This window comes from Rissa tridactyla, chromosome 6 (genome assembly GCF_028500815.1).
Source record: "Rissa tridactyla isolate bRisTri1 chromosome 6, bRisTri1.patW.cur.20221130, whole genome shotgun sequence".
Classification (NCBI taxonomy): Eukaryota; Metazoa; Chordata; class Aves; order Charadriiformes; family Laridae; genus Rissa; species Rissa tridactyla.
This window is the reverse complement of record NC_071471.1, coordinates 37,303,942-37,325,959: the sequence shown is the minus strand read 5'-3', so window position 1 is coordinate 37,325,959 and position 22,018 is coordinate 37,303,942. Positions and strand designations below refer to the sequence as shown.

Genomic DNA, 22,018 nt, shown 5'->3' with positions numbered 1-22,018 from the left:
TTATAAATCCTCTGATTATCCATGGGATCCGGTAATATGCTTGCAAGGAATGTGCAGTCAGCATTTTCAGTCTTGTGATTTGGGCATGTAATGATGGACAGCACAAACGGGGGCTTGCAGGGGTAATAACAATGTACAATAATTGTGATCCATGGACAAAAGCAGAAGTTGTATAGAGTACCTTTGGGTAGCAGGGCCTCAGAAGAGGTAGGATTGGTAAGAGATGGCTGTGCAGATATTCTGAGCGGTGAATTCATTCCGATATCTACTTCACATTTTAAAGAAAAGGAAGGTGAATCCACTTTAGGTCTTTATTCTAATTAATTCAGTTTGAAAAAAAGATTATCCAAATGCAACCTGCAATTTAAGAGCCTATGCAAATTCCCTAAAGAACACACTGAATTGGGCACAAAATCGCTCCATGAGCACCAGGTTCCAAAGCGAGCAGTGCCCTGATCTTGCCTGAGAAGGATTTTCCACAGTAAAGGGAAGATGTGCTCTGTGGCATTGCACAACAGGAACAAACTGAATGAGTAACGTGAAAACCGCGCAGAGCAGCGCTAAAGCATGGCCTGTGCCCTAGTGCCTCCCCTGCTTGCTCTGACAGGGCCTCACTTCATCGAAGAGTAATCTGAGACAGGGGGAAAAGAACATGGGGGTGGGGTGGGGTGGGAGTCTTTTGTCTCCCTGAAATTTTAGTGCAAAATAGAGGCAGGTTCCTCTAGCCCCGAGTGGGATTTTCTGGAGAGCAAGTGCCCCATCCTGGAGCAGCAGAGAGGGAAGGGAGGGAAGAGCTGGGGCAGGGCTGACCGCAGTGGCTGCACAGCTGCTGCTGGAGCCTTCCAGTGTCATCAAGTTTATTTGCTTTCATCTTCCCTATTTCTTATCTCCTTCACCACCTGCCTACATGATCCTGATGACGAGAACCTCTCTGTTTTGCAGAGCTGCTGGTTGATTCAAGCAGGGTAGCCTGAGCTGCCATCACAAACTTTTTTCAGCTGGAAGCACCAAGCCACTCTCCCACAGCAGGTAACTTTGGCCTATGCGTTTTGTGATTAGGGGTATCAGTGTGAATCCTGGCAGGCAAAAACTTGGCTGGCAGAAAAGTGAGGAGCAAGCAGGGCATCGCCAAGACAGCTTTCTCCAGAGGAACAGCCTCTCTGTCAGTACAGCCACTGGGACAAACTGGGTTTCAGCTGCTGGTAGTCTGGTTTGAAGTCAAGTCAGCAGTGACCCAGTGAGTCATTGCAATGTAGATACAGGCACTCACTATTTAGGAAAAATGTGACAGGAAGCAGGTGTGCTGGTTGGTTTCAGTCTTCTGTTGTAGGTAATGTTTCCTTGAGCGGGTGGCTGGATATAACATGTCCAGAGGTTGATACTGCAACGAACTGGAAGGTGGATTCATACCCTGTGGAAGACCAAATTAGTTTCATTCATCATGAATGTTTTTAGACAAAGGATGATTTGTAGAAAGAAATGCTGGGGCTGTATGGTATGGATTGGCTCAGCACAAAGATTTCTCTGAGAAAGAGCTGCAGAATGTGCTGCCACCAGAGAAGGTAAAGGTGGAGGACGCACAGCACCGTGGGTGGGGTGACAGCTGCCTGGGAGGGAAGGCACTTGCTACCTAATGAAGACATGATGCTCTGAGGTCAGCAGCTGCTTTTAGTTTTCATTCCTCTGGCAACGCTGACAAAAAAACCCAACAAACCAACCCACAAAGGGATCTGTTAAATCTTTTCTAAGAATGCAAAAAAGTGAAATTGATGTAAGTTCTAAGAAGAAATAAGGCTCAGACACATTCAGACTGCTACCTTAAATATGTAATTATTCACATTAAAAATTTAGAGGGTGAGAATTCTGCAGAAGATAACATATTGCAGCACTGTCTTGTTTCCCCCTTCATTTACATTGAATTTATTATCTTTCATGGGATACATGAAGAACATGCTATCAGATCTGACAACAGTAACAAAAACGACAAAACAACCCCAAGGGAAATAATCTTTGAGTACTTTTAACTAGATTGTACTGATGGGTATTTAGCCATCATTTCTGTTTGCTACCTGCAATTAGTTCATATTCAATTAATTGTGCTAGTGACCTCTGCAGTCTAATCAGGCCAGGCTGCAATCAAGGGCTTGGTCTATACAGCTGCTGGATTATTGAGTGCTCTTAATGCAAGGCTGCCAGAAAAAGTCCTCCGAAATGTTAGTGCTTGCAGAATACGCCAGCCAGCATGATAATTGTGATTCACAAGCAGAGTAGATTAAATTTCTGCTCCTGGTATTGACTGCTGCCTCGCAGCTGTTCAGTTTTCACTCGAGGTATTGGGTTTGGTCAGTAAATCCCTTTACTGTTTGCAATTCCAGGGCGGGGGGAGGTCTCGGTATGCTGGGGTCATTAATCCTTGAGTCTGTTTTACCCTTGGTCTTATGGGGCTTGTGTTGGTTTGATATGCGGAGCATCCTGGAAGGCTGCTCTTTTCTGACCAACCTTTAGTGGGAGGAGACGATACTGATACCATGGCACTTCTGTACATCTTGCAATTTTCTGTGTGGTTCTGACATGGTAAATTAGGATTGCTCTCTGTTGAAGGTGAATATAGGAAATACCAAGTTCTAATTACTGAGCATAATGCAGGTAAGTGATAAATGAGCAGTATAGTCCTTGCTTCATGTCAGTTTAGATCTCTGCTTTAACCTTCTGATGTGAACTGCTTGTGTTTTAACTTTCCCAAAGTTAAAGGATCAGAAGCGTTAGCAGGCAAACCAGGAATGCTGCTAACAACCGAGTAGAAGATGCTGAAGTGAATACTTACCTGGGTACTTGGCGAAGTGCAAACAAATCCTTTTTTCAGTTGGATTTCCGAAGGTTAGTAGGGATTTTCACAGCTGTCATTATTTGAGAGATATATTGTTGTTTTTCCCTGAGTGTAGCTCTGTAATCCTCTCTGTCTGGGGATGAGTTATAGTTTAAGTTAGAAGTACGTTTTAGCTTAAGCAGAACTGAATATAATTAGATAGCAAAAACTTTTTGTTGATGTTAACTAGAAATTCTTCAAGTAAAAGTGCAGTATTTAATTCTTTCTCAAAGCAAGAAATTTGTCAACTTTCGGCAGACTTGAGGAATTCTTCATGTTGTGTTTCCAAATTTTTAACCGGAAAATTTGTGATGTCTGGCCTGTGCTGTTCTTGGCCAGGTCAATCTCTTTATGCTTCTCTTAACACTGGCTTTAGATTAAATCCCATAGTTTGGGTTGGATTTTTTTCCCTGTTTCTGGCATTAACTTTTCTTTCCCAATGATTTGTACAGAATAGCGGCTCCCTGTTGCAGCCCCACTTTCTGACTAGAAAATCAATCTCTTCGTGCAGTCTCATTTCTCGGGCATTCTTTATTAACTTTACTAAACCGGTAACATCTGCTCCAGCATAAATTCATCTTCCCTGATCACAAGTAGCCTGCTGACCTCTTAACTCTTAATACAGGTGAGATATTGTAAGGAAGAACAGTGTTTTACTACTGGTCTCGATCTAAAAAGCAGTAATATCTCTGTATGTTGTGAATGGTTCTCTCTTCTATAGTTAATTTTTATATCACTGGTAAATATTGATATGTTACTTGCCATTCTCCTGGGGATGATTTAGAGAGAGTCCTTCACTCCTTTGTTTTTTACCTCCTTGCTTCCCAGTAACCTCTTTTCTGATGCATAGCATGGCTGGCTAAATCCAAATGTCAATTACTTTGGTAAATGAGTTACATAATTTCCTCTACCAGGTTGTCTCTTGCTGCAGTAACATTCAAAGGGGTTTATAACAAGTTAAGAGTTCTCTCACAGTTTCTTTAACTGAATGCCTTCGAAGAAGCTTCTTTCTGAATTTCACTTTTTCAGATATTTGATGTTGAAGTGATGTTTTCGTGTTTTTACTTCCATTTCTGGAAGCTTAACTGAAAGCAATTTGCAATTTGAGTGCCTTTATTTAGGTGATTTTCTGGTTAAAACTGATGTATTTGTGCCTTCTCTCCCATCAGTCATAACAATAACAATGATTTTCTGCTCTGGAAGACTTTTTTTCCTTATATGTATTTTGCTCTACGAAAGCAAGTGACAAGTTAGACAATTAAAATGCAAGGGACAAAGGTTGCTTGGTTTTTGTTTTTTGAAAGAATTTACTATATTTAAAAATGAAGGTATTGGTATCACACTTGCTATCTTTATATAGAGAGATATTTCACTGCTTTTTTAAAAAATCTACCTGTTTTTATGTTGTTGTTTGCAATAATGTGGAATTCAAGCCACCTGGGTTTCCCATGCTTCATGACTAATGGCTGGGATGTTGGGAACCACGCAATGTCCGAAGTGGTTCTCAGGAAACGTTTCCTGCAGCATGTAGCAATAGCAGCGTCTGCAAACTCCAGCAGTGTTTGGTGAGTTTTCACAGATATCTGGGGGCACCAGGTGTCAGTGATGGCAATGACTTGGCCTGCAGTATCTTTATCCTTGGCCGTGGTACATGAAAAGCGTTGAGACAGAGTTTTCAGACTCATAAAAAAATCAGCTAACCATTTTGAGATTTTTTCCTTTTTAATCCACAACCAGTTGTTTGGGCAGTAAGTGAGAAGCAATGGGCATGTAGCATTGCAGTGCTAATTCTGCCAAATCACACTTCAGTGAAGAATTACACTAGGGTCTTGGCATGCTTCAGTCCCTGTTGCACACTGGTTTTAAAGCCCTCTGCACTCAGGAGTCCTCCTCACTGCCGTTTCTCAAGGAGTTTTCCTGGCAATTTCTGGTCATCAGAAGACACTGGGGTCCCACAGATCTTTGTGTTACTCTTTACCCCAGCATTTCAAATGAGGTTAGTTCTAGAGAAACATACTGGGGTGTTAGAAATCCTGGGTTTATGGAATAGACTACACCTTGACTAATGTCAGCCACCAGAAGATTAATCAGATGAAGGGGAAATCCAGTCCTAAAATTATAAAGAATCACAATCTGTCCGGCTCTATTTATTCCCAGGTAAAATACAAAATGTCTTTTTCTTCCCTTCTGCTTTTCTCTGGTTTGCATGGTACCCCCAGCACAGGGTGAGAGCTGTTATATTCTCCTCCCTGGGGGTTGGAGGGGAAGAAGGGGGGAAAACCACGGCAATTCAAATCTCCCTCAGAGAGGGAAGTAGGGGCTAATTTTTAAAAAAAACAACTTTTCACCTTGATCTGATAACTGAGCAGTCTGTCGAAATGCTAACATCTCTCTGACGGACCATCTCCTGTGCTTAGCTGAGTTGTTCAGCCAATTGTTAACCAAACGAGGGGCAAACTGCTCCCTCCCACCTTTCCTGTACAGCCACGGGGGGTGCGTGCAGGGCAGTGCTGGGAGAGGAACAGGGGACTATCAGATACAGATACTACTAGATACAGCTGGAAATACGCAACGTGAGGGCACTGCCCCTCAGAGCCTTTGAAGAGAGAAACTGGGTGGATATTCCAAGAGAATGCATGTCAGTAGCTGCTTGCATGTTGTCCTTGGTCATAACCAGCTCGTTTCTGTCATCCCAGCCCGCCTTCTCTGTGATAGCAGCATTTTCCATATGCCTGAATTGCCTGACTCGGGTTTTTTTTGTGTTCTTAGCGGGTAGAAGGGAACAACAGAAAATTGAAACACTTTTGCTTAGCCTTGGGAGGCTGGATTCGCTGCTGGTTCAGCATCTCTGTTGCAGGGCTACGAATTACTCCCCAGGAAAGCTAAGAAAGCCCTGCACTTTGCAGATTGGCTTGCAGACTGTGACTTCTTGTCACGAAATGTGTTGATCGACCTCTCTCAATAAGAAATCTGCTTGTTGGGCTCTGCTAAGCCTTTAAGTCCCTGCTGCAGGCTGCAAATTTATCTCAATTGGAAAATATGCTATCGAGGAGTGACATCGAAAGGACAGTATGCTTTTCTGTGAAGTGTTAAGTTTTATCCGTTTTTGCTGGAAGTATCGACCGAACTGGAATGAGATCAGACAAGGAATTATTTTGTGTTCCTGTTGTTTGTGCGTTTTGGGGAGTAATCTGATGGGTCCGTCTCCTCACTTCTCTTTCCCTTGTATGAGTCTCTCCCAGAATTTAGGGAGAAGAGAAGCACTCAGAAAAGGAGCTAAAAAATGGGCAGAGATGGTCTCCAAAGCTCCTTGATTTTTTGGAGGGGTTAATGCTGATTTGATATTCAGACAGAATCCTTGTGATGGGAGAGGGGTGGAATTGAATCTCCTGAAAAAAGTTCAGAACATCTTGAGGAGTAAGGAGTAAAACTTCTGTTGTATTTACAGGCTGTAATTACCTTCCAAAGGGGAGGGCAGTTTTGGGGAAACTGTATTTGTTCCTGTGTGATGATTCCCAAGTGACCTCTGCAGTGCTGACACGCGGCTCTGCAGGCCCTGGCTGTCCCGCTGTGGAGGTCCTCGCACGCTGAGCTGCTCTGCATGTTTCTGCCACCTTTCAGGAGCAGTTTTGAAGTGCTGCCTGGAGTCTGTTTATAACTGCATACTTGAGTCTTCTCTACTTCTTAGCAATTCTCAGTCTTGCTTAAAATAAGAGACAAATTATTTTCCAAAATGGACCTGGCAAGCTTTTAGGCCAGATTTATTTCATTTGAATAAGTTAAATTTGTTCACAGCAATTAGTGTCACTATCTGCTGTGTGTCTAATGAAGCTACAGATGAAATCATGGCCTTGTAAGTAGCCGATTCCTCTTTTGCCTACAAAAGGTAATGATTCTGGAGTCGGGCACTCTGTAGTTACACACAGGAACACACAATCTTAATGCGGATGGCAGCTCAGCAAGAGGCTGGGGATGTGCTTCATGGGATTCCTTTCTTTTGGAGTCCCTTTCTTCCAGTGTCTTTCATCCTGCCTCACAAACAGGGATGTAGGTTTGCAAGTCAAAGGAGAATAATTTTGTACTTCGATGGTGCTGGCTTCTTCAAAGTGTAACTCACACTATGTGGTCAAACTTTGTATTGGGCCGTTTAGGATTATTTAGAGTTCTATTCCTTTTTATTTTCTTCAGGCCTGAAAAGAGTGGATGACCTAAAATTGCGCTTTATTTTGCGGTGATGTGTAAAGGCTGCCAGAACATGAAGAACAGTTTAACTGAGTTTTTAACTGTTTTATTCTCAAACATTACTTCTAAAGTTATTTTCAGTAAGGTATCTGATTCAGAATTTACTAACTTGCATATTCTGTTGTAATTGGGTTTTCCTGGTTATCACAGTTGTTACAGTGGTGGGTCTGTTGATATGTTTTCAGGAGGAAAAAAAGGAAGAAAACATTTGTACTCCTTGAAGGACAATTTTTTATCTGCCTTGCTATTATTTGCATACTAATTTAATTCTCTCTGTGCAATGGCTATGTAAACCTTACATTATTTCATAATGTTTAGCACCAATTTAAGCTGGCATTCAGCCCTTACCACTGACTACAGATGAGATGGTATGTTTCATGTTTTTGCACGTTTCATGCATTTCCATATCAAATGCTTACTAAGGTATTAATCCTGTATTATAAAAGCCTTTTCTCAGTTGAATACATTTTGCACTAAACCCAAATGCTATCTTCAAAATACTGATTGAATTCCCAGCAGCAAGGTACTGCAATGTTCTTCAAAATCCTAATGCATTTATCAGATCTGCTCAGAATGAATTGCCTGAAAGGTCTAACCTGCAAAAGCGTTTGTGTGTGCAAATGTTTTCACTGTCTCAGCAAGAAGTCTCTAGTCACACTGTTTAACAAGTACCACTGAGCAGGAGTGTATAATTTGTTTATAATAAGCAGCATTCAGTTTCATTTACTCTGATGTTTTTCTAAAAATAGCCTCTAACAAACTTAGTTGTGAAGAACTTGATATGTGTTGTGTATTTCTCAGTGCTAAAGATTTTCATCAGGAGAAGCTCTTCTTGTCGGGTCCCCTCAAACACATTTCTTCTCCGGGTTCAACAAGATCCGTTCCTTCAGCCTTGGCTCACAGGGCAAATGTTCAGCCCTGACCATCTCGGTGAGACTCTGCTGAATTCACCCCTGTTTACAGATGTCTTTTCTATATTGGGGGCCCCAAACTAGTCTTAGTATGCTGGATGTGGTTTAATAAGCACCAAGTAGAGGCGGATAATCACTTTCTTTGATCTACTGGCTCTGCTCCTGTTAATATGCAGCCCAGGATGCTCTTGGCCTTCGTTGATGTGTGAGTAATAGGAGCCTCCTCAATACTGAGGAGCCTTGTTAAAAGGCTTGCTTTCATTCAATACCAAATAAAAATTGATTACAAGTATCAGCAGAAAGAGGTGAGTGGCTTTATTCAGACAACTTTTCTTCTTGTTTCATACTTAGAGAGCTTTAGTGATCTTTTGTTTATACAGTCCAAGAGCTAAACATTTGCGGAATGAAGGATGGTGTGCACAGAGAAGCTGAGGTTGATGGCAACATGGTTTTCTTTAACCTGATAAAATTGCTGTGGTACTTGCACGAGCTTTTTCTTGCTAATTGTTTGGGGTTTTTTTTTAAACATCATGTTAGAGAGATGTAGGTATCTGCATTCCTAAAACAACATACATTCAGAGCCACTCTGCCAATTCCTTACTATGTTTTATAAAAACACTCCTGGGAGAACTGAAGTAAAGAGATACTAGTAGTGTGTATCATTAATGTGGCTCACACAGTGCTATCAAACTGCTAACAAACAGAGAGCTCAAGATTCAAAACCTAACAAACCACTCACATTGGTGAGCATACAGTGAAGCCCTTGGGAATAATTAATATATGATGCGAAACATTTTTTTTTCCAAGTATGTTTTATCTTATATTGATGCGTCAGCAGCAACCCATGTTCCATTCACTGGCGGTGCACAGCTCCGTCAGTAGCCTGATTTGTACTGAAGCACACAGTGTTTCCTGGGCAAGGAAACAACTGAAACTGCAGCTGCTGTTTGTTTAGCAAACTCAGTCTGTTTTGAAAGCTGAAGCACTGTTTTTTTGAAAAACTGAAATAAACCGAACTTCTGTGAACTTTATTCTGCTTTTCTAAAAAAAAAAAAAAAAAAAAAGTGTGAGCTTTATTTTTTGTCTTGTAGCAATATCTTTTTTCCTGGATACTGAATTTATCTTTTGTGGTTGAAAACTCTATTGAAATTATGAAATATTTTGCTTATTCCCAAGAAAATATTGCAGCAAAGCAAGTCTGTCACTCAGATCACTTGCTTAGGTACTTCATGGACTGCGTCATTTACTTTTTCCCATGGAATTGTTCTACTACTTTTTCAATATCCCACAGGCACCTGCACATGTCTCTAATTTCTGTTGGAGGTTTCACCTTAGTCTGTGAGATCCAGCAACCCAGTATCTTCACAGTAAGGGTTCTGCTAAACTGGCTTTTGAAATGATATTTACTGAATCTTCTGTAATGCAGTGGAGGTGCTCAGTTGCTCTGTTTGTCTTCTGTCACTTCCTTTTGGCTGAAATTTAGATGAACTGGAATGTGGAAAGGGTGTTTAATAGTGCCCAAGCCATGGAGAAGGGCTTGGGAACTGTGGGCTAAGGACGTCAAGTCCAAACTAGTGCTGTTTAATCTGCAGTATCCAAACAACTCCTCTGAGACCTCCTATGGTGGTAAAGATGCTGCTTTTTGTTTCTAAACTGGATTTTGATTTTTTTTTGTATTTTTTTTTCCTGTGGGCCATAAATTCCAGCCCGATGAAATGGTGCAGAAACTTATTTTCTAGCATAGGGAACACCTTTAAAGTTGGATGTCTGTTTTTGGAGAGCGGAAGGCAAAGCAGCTGTGCATATCCATCAACATCCCAAGCTGCTGAGGCAGGTATGAAGTTGCCCATATACCATCAAAGCTGTGTTCTCAGCTGAGTGAAAAAAAACTTCCTGCAGTGGGGTATGCCCTGAAACAAGATCTGAGGACTGCTTCATTCCACTTCAGTGTGTGGTGGTGGCTCCTGTCCTCACTGCAAGCCAGGAGCCTGGGTCTTAGGGAAGCTACAACTGCACCAAGCTCTCTGACAGCTTCTTCTGCAGTGGGTGGCATTGTGCCAAGGGTTGCCTGGGAGTGAGTTGGACATAATAGCTGTCATGTGTCCCCTGATTCATGGTTTGCTGGAAACCCTCTGCAGGGGGGTTTGTTCTCTTTTGAATAGCTCTGTGGGTGCTATGTCTCTGAAAGACATGTGTGACTTTCCTTGGCTGGGGTAAATGTGAGCTGAAGCCATGCAGTGTGCAAAGAAGTGAATTTTGGTCCATTCTGGGGAGAGGAGACATAACCGTATGTGTATCTTACTCCCATGACTCTGGCTTTATATGGTGTACTTTTTGTGACTGCCTTTTGTGTGACAGCACACTTCCAGGCAAAGGAGTCAGCCCTGGGAATATTGCCGCAGTTGGAGTTGACCTTTAGCTAAACAGATGTTTTTATAGTAAGTCTTTCACTGTATAGGTAAGTATCTAAACAACATCTAGTAACACTTTCTGCTAGAACAAAGCTTTTGACATTAAAGAGCTATTTGGATGGTCTGAGATTTATTGCAGAAGAGAGGACAGGGCTGAGAGCAAGGAAAAGGCAGAGCTGGTTTAGTGGAGAAATGCCAGGGTTGCGAAGGGCCTTTTTTGGACCAGGCCAAGTGGAAAAGATGTGTTTGTGTCAAATTCCTGTAGCAGTGGATGGCACCACCTGCAGACAATTAAAGGAGCCAGAGAGGTTGCCAGGGAATGGTTTATTCCTGTTCTGTTGTTTGGCTCCATGGGCTACTCATTGGCAGTTTTACAACCTACCTGGGACCGTTTCGTTTTGTGTTATTTTTATCTTCCTGCAAAGAAGCTTTTGAATAAATGTCTTTTACGATCAAGCCTGATGCTGAATGCTGAAATGGCTAAAGATGATCTTCCTTGCAATCATCTGTGCTGGTTATGCTCAGTGCCGTATGTGAATTGACTTAAAAGCTATTGGCTTGCTAAAGTATATGAAAAAATAATTATCTTGAGTGCTGTTGTTGATAGTTCAATTTCTCTGCCAGAGAATGCCCCAAAGGCAGATGTGTTTATATGGTTTTGCTTGTTGTCTACTTTGCCAGCTGTTGTGGGTGAAACACAAATCTTTCAAGGCAACTTGCCTGCCAGTCTTCAAGCAAGCAGAAGTGTTGTTCTTTTAAACAGTCTATTTGAAGCTGTGTGCTTGCTCATGTGTTTGGTCAGTACCTTTGGAGCTTGAAACCTGCTCTCAAGATGTTTCTGGCGCATTTAAGTGGACATGTCAGTGGCCTTGGTAAGCGTTGAAGAGTTGATCTCTCCGAATATCAGAGATACACGTTTCAATGGCAAAAACTTTCTCACTGTGTTCATCTTAAGGAAAACTGTACCACACTGGACATATTGGTGTCTGCTGTGTAACTTGCTCCTATCTGGGAGCTTGGACAGAGACTGCAGGAGAAAGCTTTTGCCTTTCTTCTTGAATCCTGCTTTATTTTCAACATACCTGACTGTGGTGGTGATGGTGGTTTATTGCTGATAAAAGAAAAAATGGCTGTGGGTTGTCATTAGCCCCAAGATCAGAGTACAGATTTGATGGCTCTTGGCTAGGAACCTCAGAAAGCATTTATAGGCCATATTTCTTAAAGTTCATAACACTTGCAGCTGCAACTAGACTTTTGGGTGTTGTCGGGGAGGCAGAAAAAGTGGTTGGCTTTTGTTTTGCCTTCCCCCCCCCCCCCCCCCCCCCCCAAGTTGCATGGCATCATTCTTTGTTTGTAAAAACCAACAATTGAGTCCAAATGGAGGACATTGTTTGCCTAATTGTCCTGATTTGGTAGTGTCTGTTCTTGCAGGAATAGGTAGGTATAGAAATCTGATGTTTCGATGTGTGTGTAGCTTCTTTTTAATGTCAACTGAAGAAGTGTCACTGACCTTGCCTGACACTTAATTGTCTTGTTTCTCTCTTTGACAGTTGTACAAAATAATCAAACAGAAAGATATTGTCTGCTGTTCCTGAGAGTTTTTGTTTGTTTCAGTAATGGATTAAACATGTTACAAGACTTGACAGTTCTAATGTAATTGAACTATTTACTCTTTGCTTCAGTAAAAAGATGTTTCAGAAAACAGGATCTAGTACACAATATTTGTGCCAAATAGTTTCCCTGTTATATACTTAAAATTGAAAATGTTTTCACGATCCTAACGCTGTCTTTATAATCTCTAAAGAATTTTTATTCTTTAATAATCATCTTGTAAAATCTTCATTAATGTTCAAAAAGCGTTCTGCTGCAGTTTCCAACTTTGTGATGTTCTTATTAACTTTTTGTTCCTTAAAATTCTTTGTCTTTAATTATAAAATGTAATTTTTGCTATAAAATGTGACCACAATGCTCTCTAGTCTATAGAAAAGCAGAAGCCTTGCAGTTCTAGCAGAACTGTACTTGCGTATGGCTTTCCTGGTGCATTTCTGCAAAAAGTGAAGTGCATCAGACACCAGGGTTGTCATGCAAAGAAGCACAGGCCCTGTGGGATCTTTCGTATGTTCAACTTAATACAGCACACAAAGCAATTCCAAGATAGATTTTTCCACCTACAAAACAGAAAAGTCAGTCTTCTGTTTCTATGATGTGCTGTGTCTTCCCTGCCTCAAGAGATGTAAGTGGAATCGTATAAGGCAGTTTAGTCTTGATTTGCATTTGTTTTCTTTTTTTCTGGAATGAATTTACTGTTAACTTTTTATTGTTACTTAAATTGTTTACTCAAACTTTTAAGAAGTAAATTGAGCACTACTGTAATAAAATGCCTCTCTGTTCGGTTCCCCAAAACTCGGGGATTTTTACCCAGATAAAACTAGTCTTGTATGTAATTTTTCTTAGAACCAGAAGATGCAAAAATTCTGCAGTGAAAAATGGTAAAGTTCACATTACAGAGATAGAACAAAAAATCACTTTGTGCTAGTCAAGAATACCTAGAGACTTTTCTGTGTGCTGAGTTTTGTTATCTGATGCTCGTATTACAGATTACTTCCCCACATTGTGACTGATATGTGCTCCAAAAGGGTATTCTTGGGTTTCGGGTGTCCAGGTAATGAACAGAGTTTGAATAGACAGGTAAACAAAACTGAAGGATGATAATACATGAGTACTAGCAAGCTACAGAGCGTGAAACGGGAACTGTGCTGTATTTAAACTATCGAGAGGATTAGCCTGTGTTCCTTCACTGCTGACAGGTACCTTGCACATAGGCATAAAAAAGTCCTGGTAAAAACTATGAAGAAACCAGGAAGATGACTCTTATCAGATGATTTATGTAGAGTAGGGAAGGGGCAGGGGCTTCTGCAGTCTTTTTTGAGCTGTAAAGGTACAGATACTGAAGAGCTTTAACGAAGCATGGCATTTTGGGGATTTTGCATCAGGCCTATGAGACATACTTTGCACAAATCATTAAGACTGCTCTCTGGGCAAATCTAAGGGATGCGGCTTTTATGTATTTCCATCAAACTTGGGAGAAGATCTAAAGTGTACCACAATAGTTATTCAACTATGGAATTAAGTTTTTAATAATAAATTATCAATAAGAAGATAATAGTAATAAAGATAACGAATAATTTTTTATTACACTTACTTGGTGTTTTACTCCTTAGCAGTTTGGTGCTCTGCAGGAACAAATGGTAAAACTGGGAGCAACAAGGTACGCCTACAGCAGAGACTTGAGACAGCAACTATTCACAACAGTTATTACTGAATGCTGATGGTCTCTTCCCATACAAAAAGAAAGCCTGCGATGGTTTCTGCACCTGCAAGGAGTATCCTAGCAACATCACTGAGGAAACTGTATGCCAGGACTTTTTTCTGAGTGCTTTTTGTTGAACATAGCAGCAGTTGTAAAACAAAGGTCAAGAGCAATTTAAGCTCTTAAAAGCGCTGTTGCTTAATCTATTTACTTGGAGAAAGGTTTGTGTTGTAGTTTTCTGCCTACAGGATAAATATCGGGTTACAGAGTCATCCAGCAGATTATCCAATTGAAGTTTAGTTAAACGTGAATATCTAAGTTGTCACTTCTTACTTGTGGGAAAATTACTGTTAGCATTTAAGTAACTTTCTGTGCAACAGAACAGGGAAGCACAGAACAGCAGCTGGTAGTGGGAACAGATGGTCTAATTGGGGAAAAAAAAAAAAGAAAAAAAAGAAGAAAACCTTTTTTTTCCGAGAAGGTGTATGCACTCATTGTCTTACTGTATGCACAGGCCTCAGGTGAGTCACTGCTTTGTGCTTTGTCATCGGCTTTCAGAGAAAATATTGATTTCAGGTTTTCCTCCATCATTTTCTGGTACTGTGTCAGAAGTACTTGCTGGGCTTGCTGTTACTAGTCGTGCCATCTTGCAAAGGTGAGAGGGCAGTGTTTATCTTTGTGTTTTATGGATGAGTGAGTTGAGGTGAAGGACTAAGGCTCTTTTCAGCGCCCTGGGCTGGGGCTGCAGAGTTACCGGGGGAGCGTGGCCATGCTTTTAGATCTTCTGAGCTTCTGCTTTTTGTCATGCAGAACAGGGACAACTGCTACCGTCTCTCACCAGGAGAGATGGTCACCTAGCCTAAAAAATCTGTGCAGTTGTAACTAGTTTTTGCCCTGTTAAATGAGTCTCAGGCATCAGATTTTATAAAAATAAGTAATTGAATTGAAAGTACAGTAGCAAGGTCAGCCCAGACTAGGTGCCTCTGAAAAGGGAGACACCTCGAACAAAGAAATCCTGGGCAATTATACCCTTGTGATCTACACACCCGTCCCTCACGTGCTGTTCATGCGTCTTGTAGTCCAACAGTGACTTTTGGTCTGGGGTCTTCTAACACCTTATTGGATTCTTTTTTCTGTGTCTAGGCAGGCTGTTGACTGCCCTTGTCTTATTGATTTGCAGTCTCTGCTGATGGTTGTAGCCTCCTTATCTTCTGGTTTATGCTTCTTGTGCACCTGTGCTCACTGGCAGAACATGGGGAACTGAAAAGTCCCAGATGTAGGGAAAACGCTACTGAAACATCAGTGTGTTACCAACATTTTTCTTATACTAAAAGACTAAACACAGCACTGTACCAGCTGCTAGGAAAATTACTGAGAAAATTAACTGTATTGTGGCCTAAAGGTTTCAGTAAATTTAGCTACTTGTGCTAGGTAAAGCTAAGCAAACAGCATGAATCACACCATATTATAACCCTAATTAACTTATTCTAATTAAAACTTGCTTATTTAAGCTAAACAACTAATATCTCTCAACTTGCCCTCTGCCCAGTCGAGTAGATAATCTCTAATTCTAGAGCCTGGTCTAAACCCAGAATTTTTATTATTTCTGTTCAAATTTGTGTGCTAGATAAGGGACAAAGTCTGATGCTAATCTATTTTTCCCTGAATTCTGAGAGAAGATTTTGCGCTTGATAAAGGTTTTAGCTATTTAGAAAAATACAGGTTTTGCATGGTTTCGTATGTAAACAGTCATCTAATGAGTCAACAGTCATCAAACATAATTCTCTCTCTCTGCTTCCTCTTTATTAAGCTAAATGATGGCTTAAGCTGGAATTTAATACCAAACAAACTAACGTGCTTAAAGTAACTTTTTGTTTCCTTCATTACAATGGCACTTGAAAAGTGCTAGAGCCATTTCCCTTCTCTGAAAAATATTTCAAAGTAATTTGCCAAAGAAAATTAGCTGAGGATAAGGTGCAAGAAATTTTCAGTGAAAATCTGTTACAGCTAATAGAAAAAATGAAACGCTATTCCATTAAAACAATTTTTTTCCCCTTCCTTCTGGACTTCAGGTGATGTGATCCCTGTTCTCATGAATCGTCTCTCGCAGTCACGCTCCATTTCTCTGTCAGAAGAAATATGCCATACCATATCAGACATGAATGCAGATCATGTGATGGTCACGCAGGAAACTTTAATGGAGCAGTTAGTGAAAAATTATCCAGGTAATGTGTTCATTTCTCTCTCCTTTTAGAAGTGACTGTATCATCAAGTTGAGTGTCTGATGTTGGGCAAGTGATCACTGATGTTTACAAGCAAAGCTGGCAATATGAAAGAATATAAATTAACAGGCAACTGGTAGAATACATGAATGTGCATACTATCCTCATAAATTTCTGAGTGTCACTAACATTGTTTTGAATGTAATCCTTTTTACAGATTTTAATAAATCTTCTTTGAGAATAAGAGAGGGAACAGAGTGAGTAGCATGTTGAGAGTATGCCCTTTCTAGAGGGTAGGAAAGCATAGATGAGGTATTTAGGTGTCAGATATGTAACAGCATAAAATAGACTATGTGTCAGATCACAGACTTTGAGTCCTCTTTTAAGAGATGGGAACATAGCTGACTTTGATGGCAAAGGGACTGGGTAGGAGTCTACATCTGGTGTTTGCTATCAGAAAATAAAACCAACCTCAAATTCAGATTTGTTGGTCAAACTCCTGCCCCTTCTTTCATGACAGCAAATTGCTTCACTAAATGAGCTTTATTCCTTCTCTTCTGATGGGGTAGCAGCCACTTCCCTTAAATGCTGTATTTTCTTTTGAATCTGAAAATTGTTCATTTTCCCTTAGATCTGCAGTATTGAAGTATGTGCGTGCCTGTGTGTGACACTTTGTAAAGGCTCATTGTGGCCCTCTGCAGGAGGTTGCTTGGTTTGATACTGAACTTCCTCTTTTGAGTCTTCATAATATTATAGCTGTGCAAATGTTGCAGGTTGATCTGGTGACTGTTTTCGCTAGTAGGAAAATTTTTAATGCAACCCTATAAACAGGCCCAGAACCCTGCCAAGAATGTGATGTAGTCCATGTGTGCACTGAGACAACCACAAGGTAGCATTTTCAGGTCAGGGGGAAGCAGCACTCTCAAAGTCTGTAGAGAAGAAGGTGTATTTCTTGCTGTGTTTTCGCTTTGCTGGAAGTTTTAATTCTTGGGGATGGGGGATCAGCAGAAACCTGGGGCAGTAGATCAGATGTCACTAGACTAATGACTCTGGGACTGTAATACCTGAGGGGAAACTAGCAGCTGAGACCAGTCTCAGCGAGGTAGACTTCGGTAGCAATTGTCATCTGACAAAATTATACCAGAAGCTTCAGAAAGACTGCTAAAAGCCACCGTTGAATAACCTGCCAAGAGGGAAATGCTATGAACAACACATTGTTTGGCTTGCACCTGGCAGCACGTGTGTCTCATGAATATCATAACCTGACAGACACAAAGAGAACACCATTGCTTCTTTGAAGGAAAACATGCTAAGCTCCATCACAGCAGTGCTGCAGTAACAACCAGAAACACAGCTGGCCTTTACCTTCTTCCTCAGGGGTGACCTTGCCTCATGAGTGAGGAATGGCCGTTGCAGAGTTAAAATCTGTATGATCTGTAACACACTGGCAGGATTGCACCTACCAGAGCCCTCGTCTGGATGATGTTTCTGTGCTGCCCTCACCTGGCTGGCCCAGGAGGGCTCTCCCTAACTCAGAGCTGCGGCCTGTGCCGACGCCAAGACTTGGGGTAGCCCTCGCTGCCCTCCATGTGTGGACACCACTGCAGAGAAGGGTGTCTCTGTTGTGCAGGGAGCCCAGAGCTGTGGGTTGGGGACAGCTGGATGCAAGCACAATTGCTGTCTCTGGAAGCTCGGCAGAGTGGTGATGTATTAAAAAAAGAAAATCCTGCTTTTTGTCTGGTGATACTGGACACTTTCATGTTGAAATTGAGTATGTGCTACTTAAACTTCAGTTGCCAGGTCAGTTTCAAAATTCTTTGGAATCCTGTGAACTAAATACATTGGGTATTTCATGTTCAGTTGCTTACAGATCTGTTGTATGACAGGTTTTTTTTTTTTTGTTATTTTTTTGTTTTGGCCAGCTCCCACTTTATTTTGAAAACTTATTTCTGATTTGAAATATCTGCATCTTTGTTGTAGGCATTGTAGTTCCCTCCTACAGTATCTTATATAATATCCTTGGCACTCTAATCAAAGAAAGGAAAATCTATCATACGGGAGAAGGATACTTCATTGTCACTCACAACACATACTTTATCACAAATGATGCCACAGAAGACAATAGAAGGGTCCTGCTGGAGGACAGTTGCTGCTGTTCATCGTCTTCCGTCACTTACCTGGTAAACATTGAGCGCTGTGCCGACCTAGTGAAAGAAAATATTCCTAAAGTATCCTGTTACAGGTCCTGCCATTGTTTCCCTGACAAGAATGTGCTCCGTGAAAAAAGACATCGGCAGCTAATGAACCGTGAACCTAGTGGAGGAGGTAAGAAAGGCTGCAGTGAATTGAAGCCTTCAATTCAAACTCAAGGGATCTCCACATCTGCTCAAAACCATCCCTGGGACACCACCAAATCCCTGACATCTGCGAAAGAGAAACTGAAAAGCAAAAGGTTTGGCCTTGGCCTTTTCTGGAGAAGTGCTTCTACAAAAGAAAAACTTAAGGAGTACTCCACTTTTTCAGACCAGTTTCCTCCCAAGGAGTGGCCTGTCAGGGATGAAGATGACTTAGATAACATTCCACGTGATGTTGAACATGAAATCATCAAGCGTATTAACCCTACTCTTACCATTGATAATTTGATTAAACACACAATACTAATGCAGAAGTCTGAAGAGCAGAAAAAATATATCAGTAAGGGTACCTTGGCTGAAGCATCAACACTCAGGCAAAACTATCTTTCAAAGGATTGTGTTCAAAAGACACGAAGTAAACACAGCAGGAAAACCAAATCAAACAAAGAGAAGCAGATTAGCAGAAGCAACAGGAAATCTCATGTCCATGAGCTAACATCCCAAAATGAGAAACTGGATGAGAACCTTTCACTGCTGATCAGAAACCAAAAGCCATCTGATGTAGCAGTAGAATCCCATGTCATATATAAAAAACAAATTAAGAACCCTTTTCAGGGTCTGTCATGGACACACAACTTTTATGCAAAAGCGTACAAAGGTACTATTAACAGTCAGCTGAAGTCCAGGACTCGAAAGCAAGAAAGGGCTTTACAAAGGCCACAGTCCTTGGAGTCCTCAAAAACCTCTGAATATGAAACTGAACAGCTGGCTACTGAAATGCAGGCTGGCAAAGCAGAGCAAAACAAACTACTCCATGCTAATAGGTCTGCTCTCCAACTAAAGAAAGGAAATTTAAGTGAAAACTTTAGTTATCTGCATGGCAGTACTTGGCAAATAGATAGTAAAGACAAATACTTTCTGGAGAGTAATATTTCTGAAGAAAACACCTACAGAAGAACAGTAAAAAAAAATCCTGGGGATAGTAAAAAATCCCCTCACTCCTACACTGGAGAGAATGGTGTGTGCAAAGAAGATGCAAAATTTTCACTACATCTGAAAGATGAGTATCGCAGGTGCAAAGCTGACACTGTGTGTGAGTTATTAGATCAAACAGAAAATGAATTCCAAAATGTCCATCTTTCAAATTATTCATCCAATGCTAACCTGGTAAAAAAAACTGGTGTGACATACAGACAAAAGATTGATAAAAAGAGTGAACTTATATTTAAATATGACTGTGCCAGCCATCCTGGATCAATGAAGCTGGAAAGTGAAGGATTTACTGAGAACTGCCATCTCCTCTACCAAAAAGCACATGATGGTGACACCTGTAGCTTGTTACATCTTGATGACAGTTTTAAAGGCAGTGAACCACCTCACCTGCCTCCTGGATATGCTCGTTCAGATACAAGAGACGGGAGTACAGCTGTGCAAAACCTGGGGACAGCTACATGCCTGAAAAACTGTAAGGTTAATACTTATCCTGCCCAGTACAACACAACTGTAAATAAACATGACTCTGGAGAGCACGGATATAAGGAAAGTGCTAGTTTGGCAGAGTCAATAGATGGCTCAAAAGAGCATCCAAAAACAGATTTCGCAGAAGAAAGCTGTTTGTACAGTCAGGTTACTCCGATAGGTCACAGAAAGGAAGAAGAAACTGGCCTTACTGAATGTGTGAAGGGTTCATCTGTAGCAGATTTCTGCCACACTAATGAGGCTGACTCAGATGCTGACACTTTGCAGAACTTCACTTATGAGATGGGTGAAGTAGTGGCGTGCTGTGATTTGGGCTCACAGACCAACCAAACAAGAAACCCGCTGGGTAAAAAAGATCTGGTTTTTAACAATGCATGTACTGTGATACCAGGACAGAAACACTCGGAAGGGACAGAAAACCACAGCATTACAGGAGACAGTGGAATTGACTCCCCAAGGTAGGAAAACACATGTAACTATGCTAGGTGTTTTATCTTCAAGTTAACGATCAAATTTAGGCAGAAATATTGCAGTAAATTATAACAACACCCCCCACCACCCCAACAAAATTCTTATTATCTTTAAAAACTTCAGTGTTGTGTCCCAGAAATACTCAAATGGTATAGCTCTACCACATCTTTTTATATGAACATTCCCCCTAATTCAGCTATACAGGTGCTGCTGTTTATATTATGCATTTGTTTTCATAAGGCAAGAAAATAGTATGAACTTGGCCTTGCAGATGGAGATGGCTAAGTGCAGAAATGTTAAGAAACATGGTGGTGGTTGACAAACTCAGTGTTAAACATGGTGATTGATAAACTCCTGTTAGCAGACAGGTTCAGCTTGCATTGATCTTGCTATATGACATTACAGATATTGTCACGGTTTCTTGTAGAAGAAGAATAAAAAGTGCTTTATAGAGATGCTCAATCAAAACTTAAAGTACAAAATACCATCCAACTTGCTCACGATAGACAGGAGAACACATACATCGCTTGTGCTAGAAGCTTCTGCTTCCTTTCATAGGGTAGATTTTGCCTGTAACTATACTTGAAAAATCCCTTAATGGAAAATGAATTGGTATGAAACAAGTTTTTACACTGTTGCATGTGGAGAAGACCTACAAAACTGTTAACTAACTTGGCAAGAATATAAGTTAAAATGCTGTGAGGGAAAAATTGTATCAATTTTTTAAATAGCAACACATATTCTTAAGATCTTAAAGGACTGGTACTTCAGTGTAATTAAACCATTGGAGTTCTCATTAGATATGTACTGTCACCTTGAGAAGCCAGTATATGAAGCAACACATTACATACTATAGTTTTTGAAGAGATTCTGCCAATTTTGTATTTTTTTTTCCTTTAAGCAGCTTTTGGCTGTACACTCTTTAAAGCACATTTCTAGTGTTACTGGGACATGTACACTTGAAATATGTTGGATGCTATTTAGCAAAATACATTTAAAGGGTCATTTTGATTGTTCGTATTGATGCCATCTGTTGTACCAAAAGCTAAGGCAACTCAGTTTATTTTTAGAATGTAAAGTCTAATGTCTAATAATTCTGTTATTTTAGATGGACTGAAAAGAAGATGAAGTTTCCTGCCAAATTTTGAAAGCATAAATACTAATGCAAAGAGGAGGACAAAGTGGAAGGACAATTGCAACAAAATTCCTTGCTTCAGCTAACTCTGGTCATGAATATTTGATTATTTTTTTAATGACCGTTGTAAACTTTCCCTTTTTAACAATGTAACCATACTCTAAGTGTGATCAGTCACATCTGTGAGGCTGTCTCCAAATCAAAGCTGTTAAAACTTTTGACCATAGTATTTGGAGAGCTGATGTGTATTTCTGTTGCTCTCATCTTTAATTAGTTTTTGCTTCCCTGTGATAATAAAAATGAGAATACTTCGTTCAGATCACACTATTAACCGGGAAAGGGTATGTGTTTCTCTAATAGGAACTGTATCTGATGGACAGGACTGTTTCACACTGCAATTCTTGGAAGTGTTTCCTACTTGTGCCACAGAAGTAACAGCATGCTCTGTCTCCCCTGTCAGAAAACAAAGCAAAAAACCTAGATTGGCACGCACCTTATTACTCTAAAAACTCCTTGAATCCTAAGGTTTTCCTCACTGTGTCCTGAAGAAATCTCAGATGTCCTCCTACATCTACTTGGCCCGTTTAGATACGGCAAGCAGGATTTAGTCTTCACAA

General features: G+C 40.7%; 1 protein-coding gene across 1 annotated transcript; it reads left to right on the top strand.

Moving 5' to 3' along the window:
* Nucleotides 1-946: 946 nt before the first annotated feature.
* On the top strand, nucleotides 947-21,901 carry STOX1 (storkhead box 1). Its single transcript, XM_054206561.1, has 6 exons — nucleotides 947-1,029; nucleotides 2,746-2,877; nucleotides 7,910-8,038; nucleotides 15,813-15,965; nucleotides 17,943-20,253; nucleotides 21,375-21,901. The coding sequence occupies exons 3-6, from the start codon at nucleotides 8,017-8,019 to the stop codon at nucleotides 21,412-21,414; spliced, it is 2,526 nt and encodes an 841-aa protein (XP_054062536.1). The 5' UTR covers nucleotides 947-1,029; nucleotides 2,746-2,877; nucleotides 7,910-8,016; the 3' UTR covers nucleotides 21,415-21,901.
* Nucleotides 21,902-22,018: the final 117 nt, after the last annotated feature.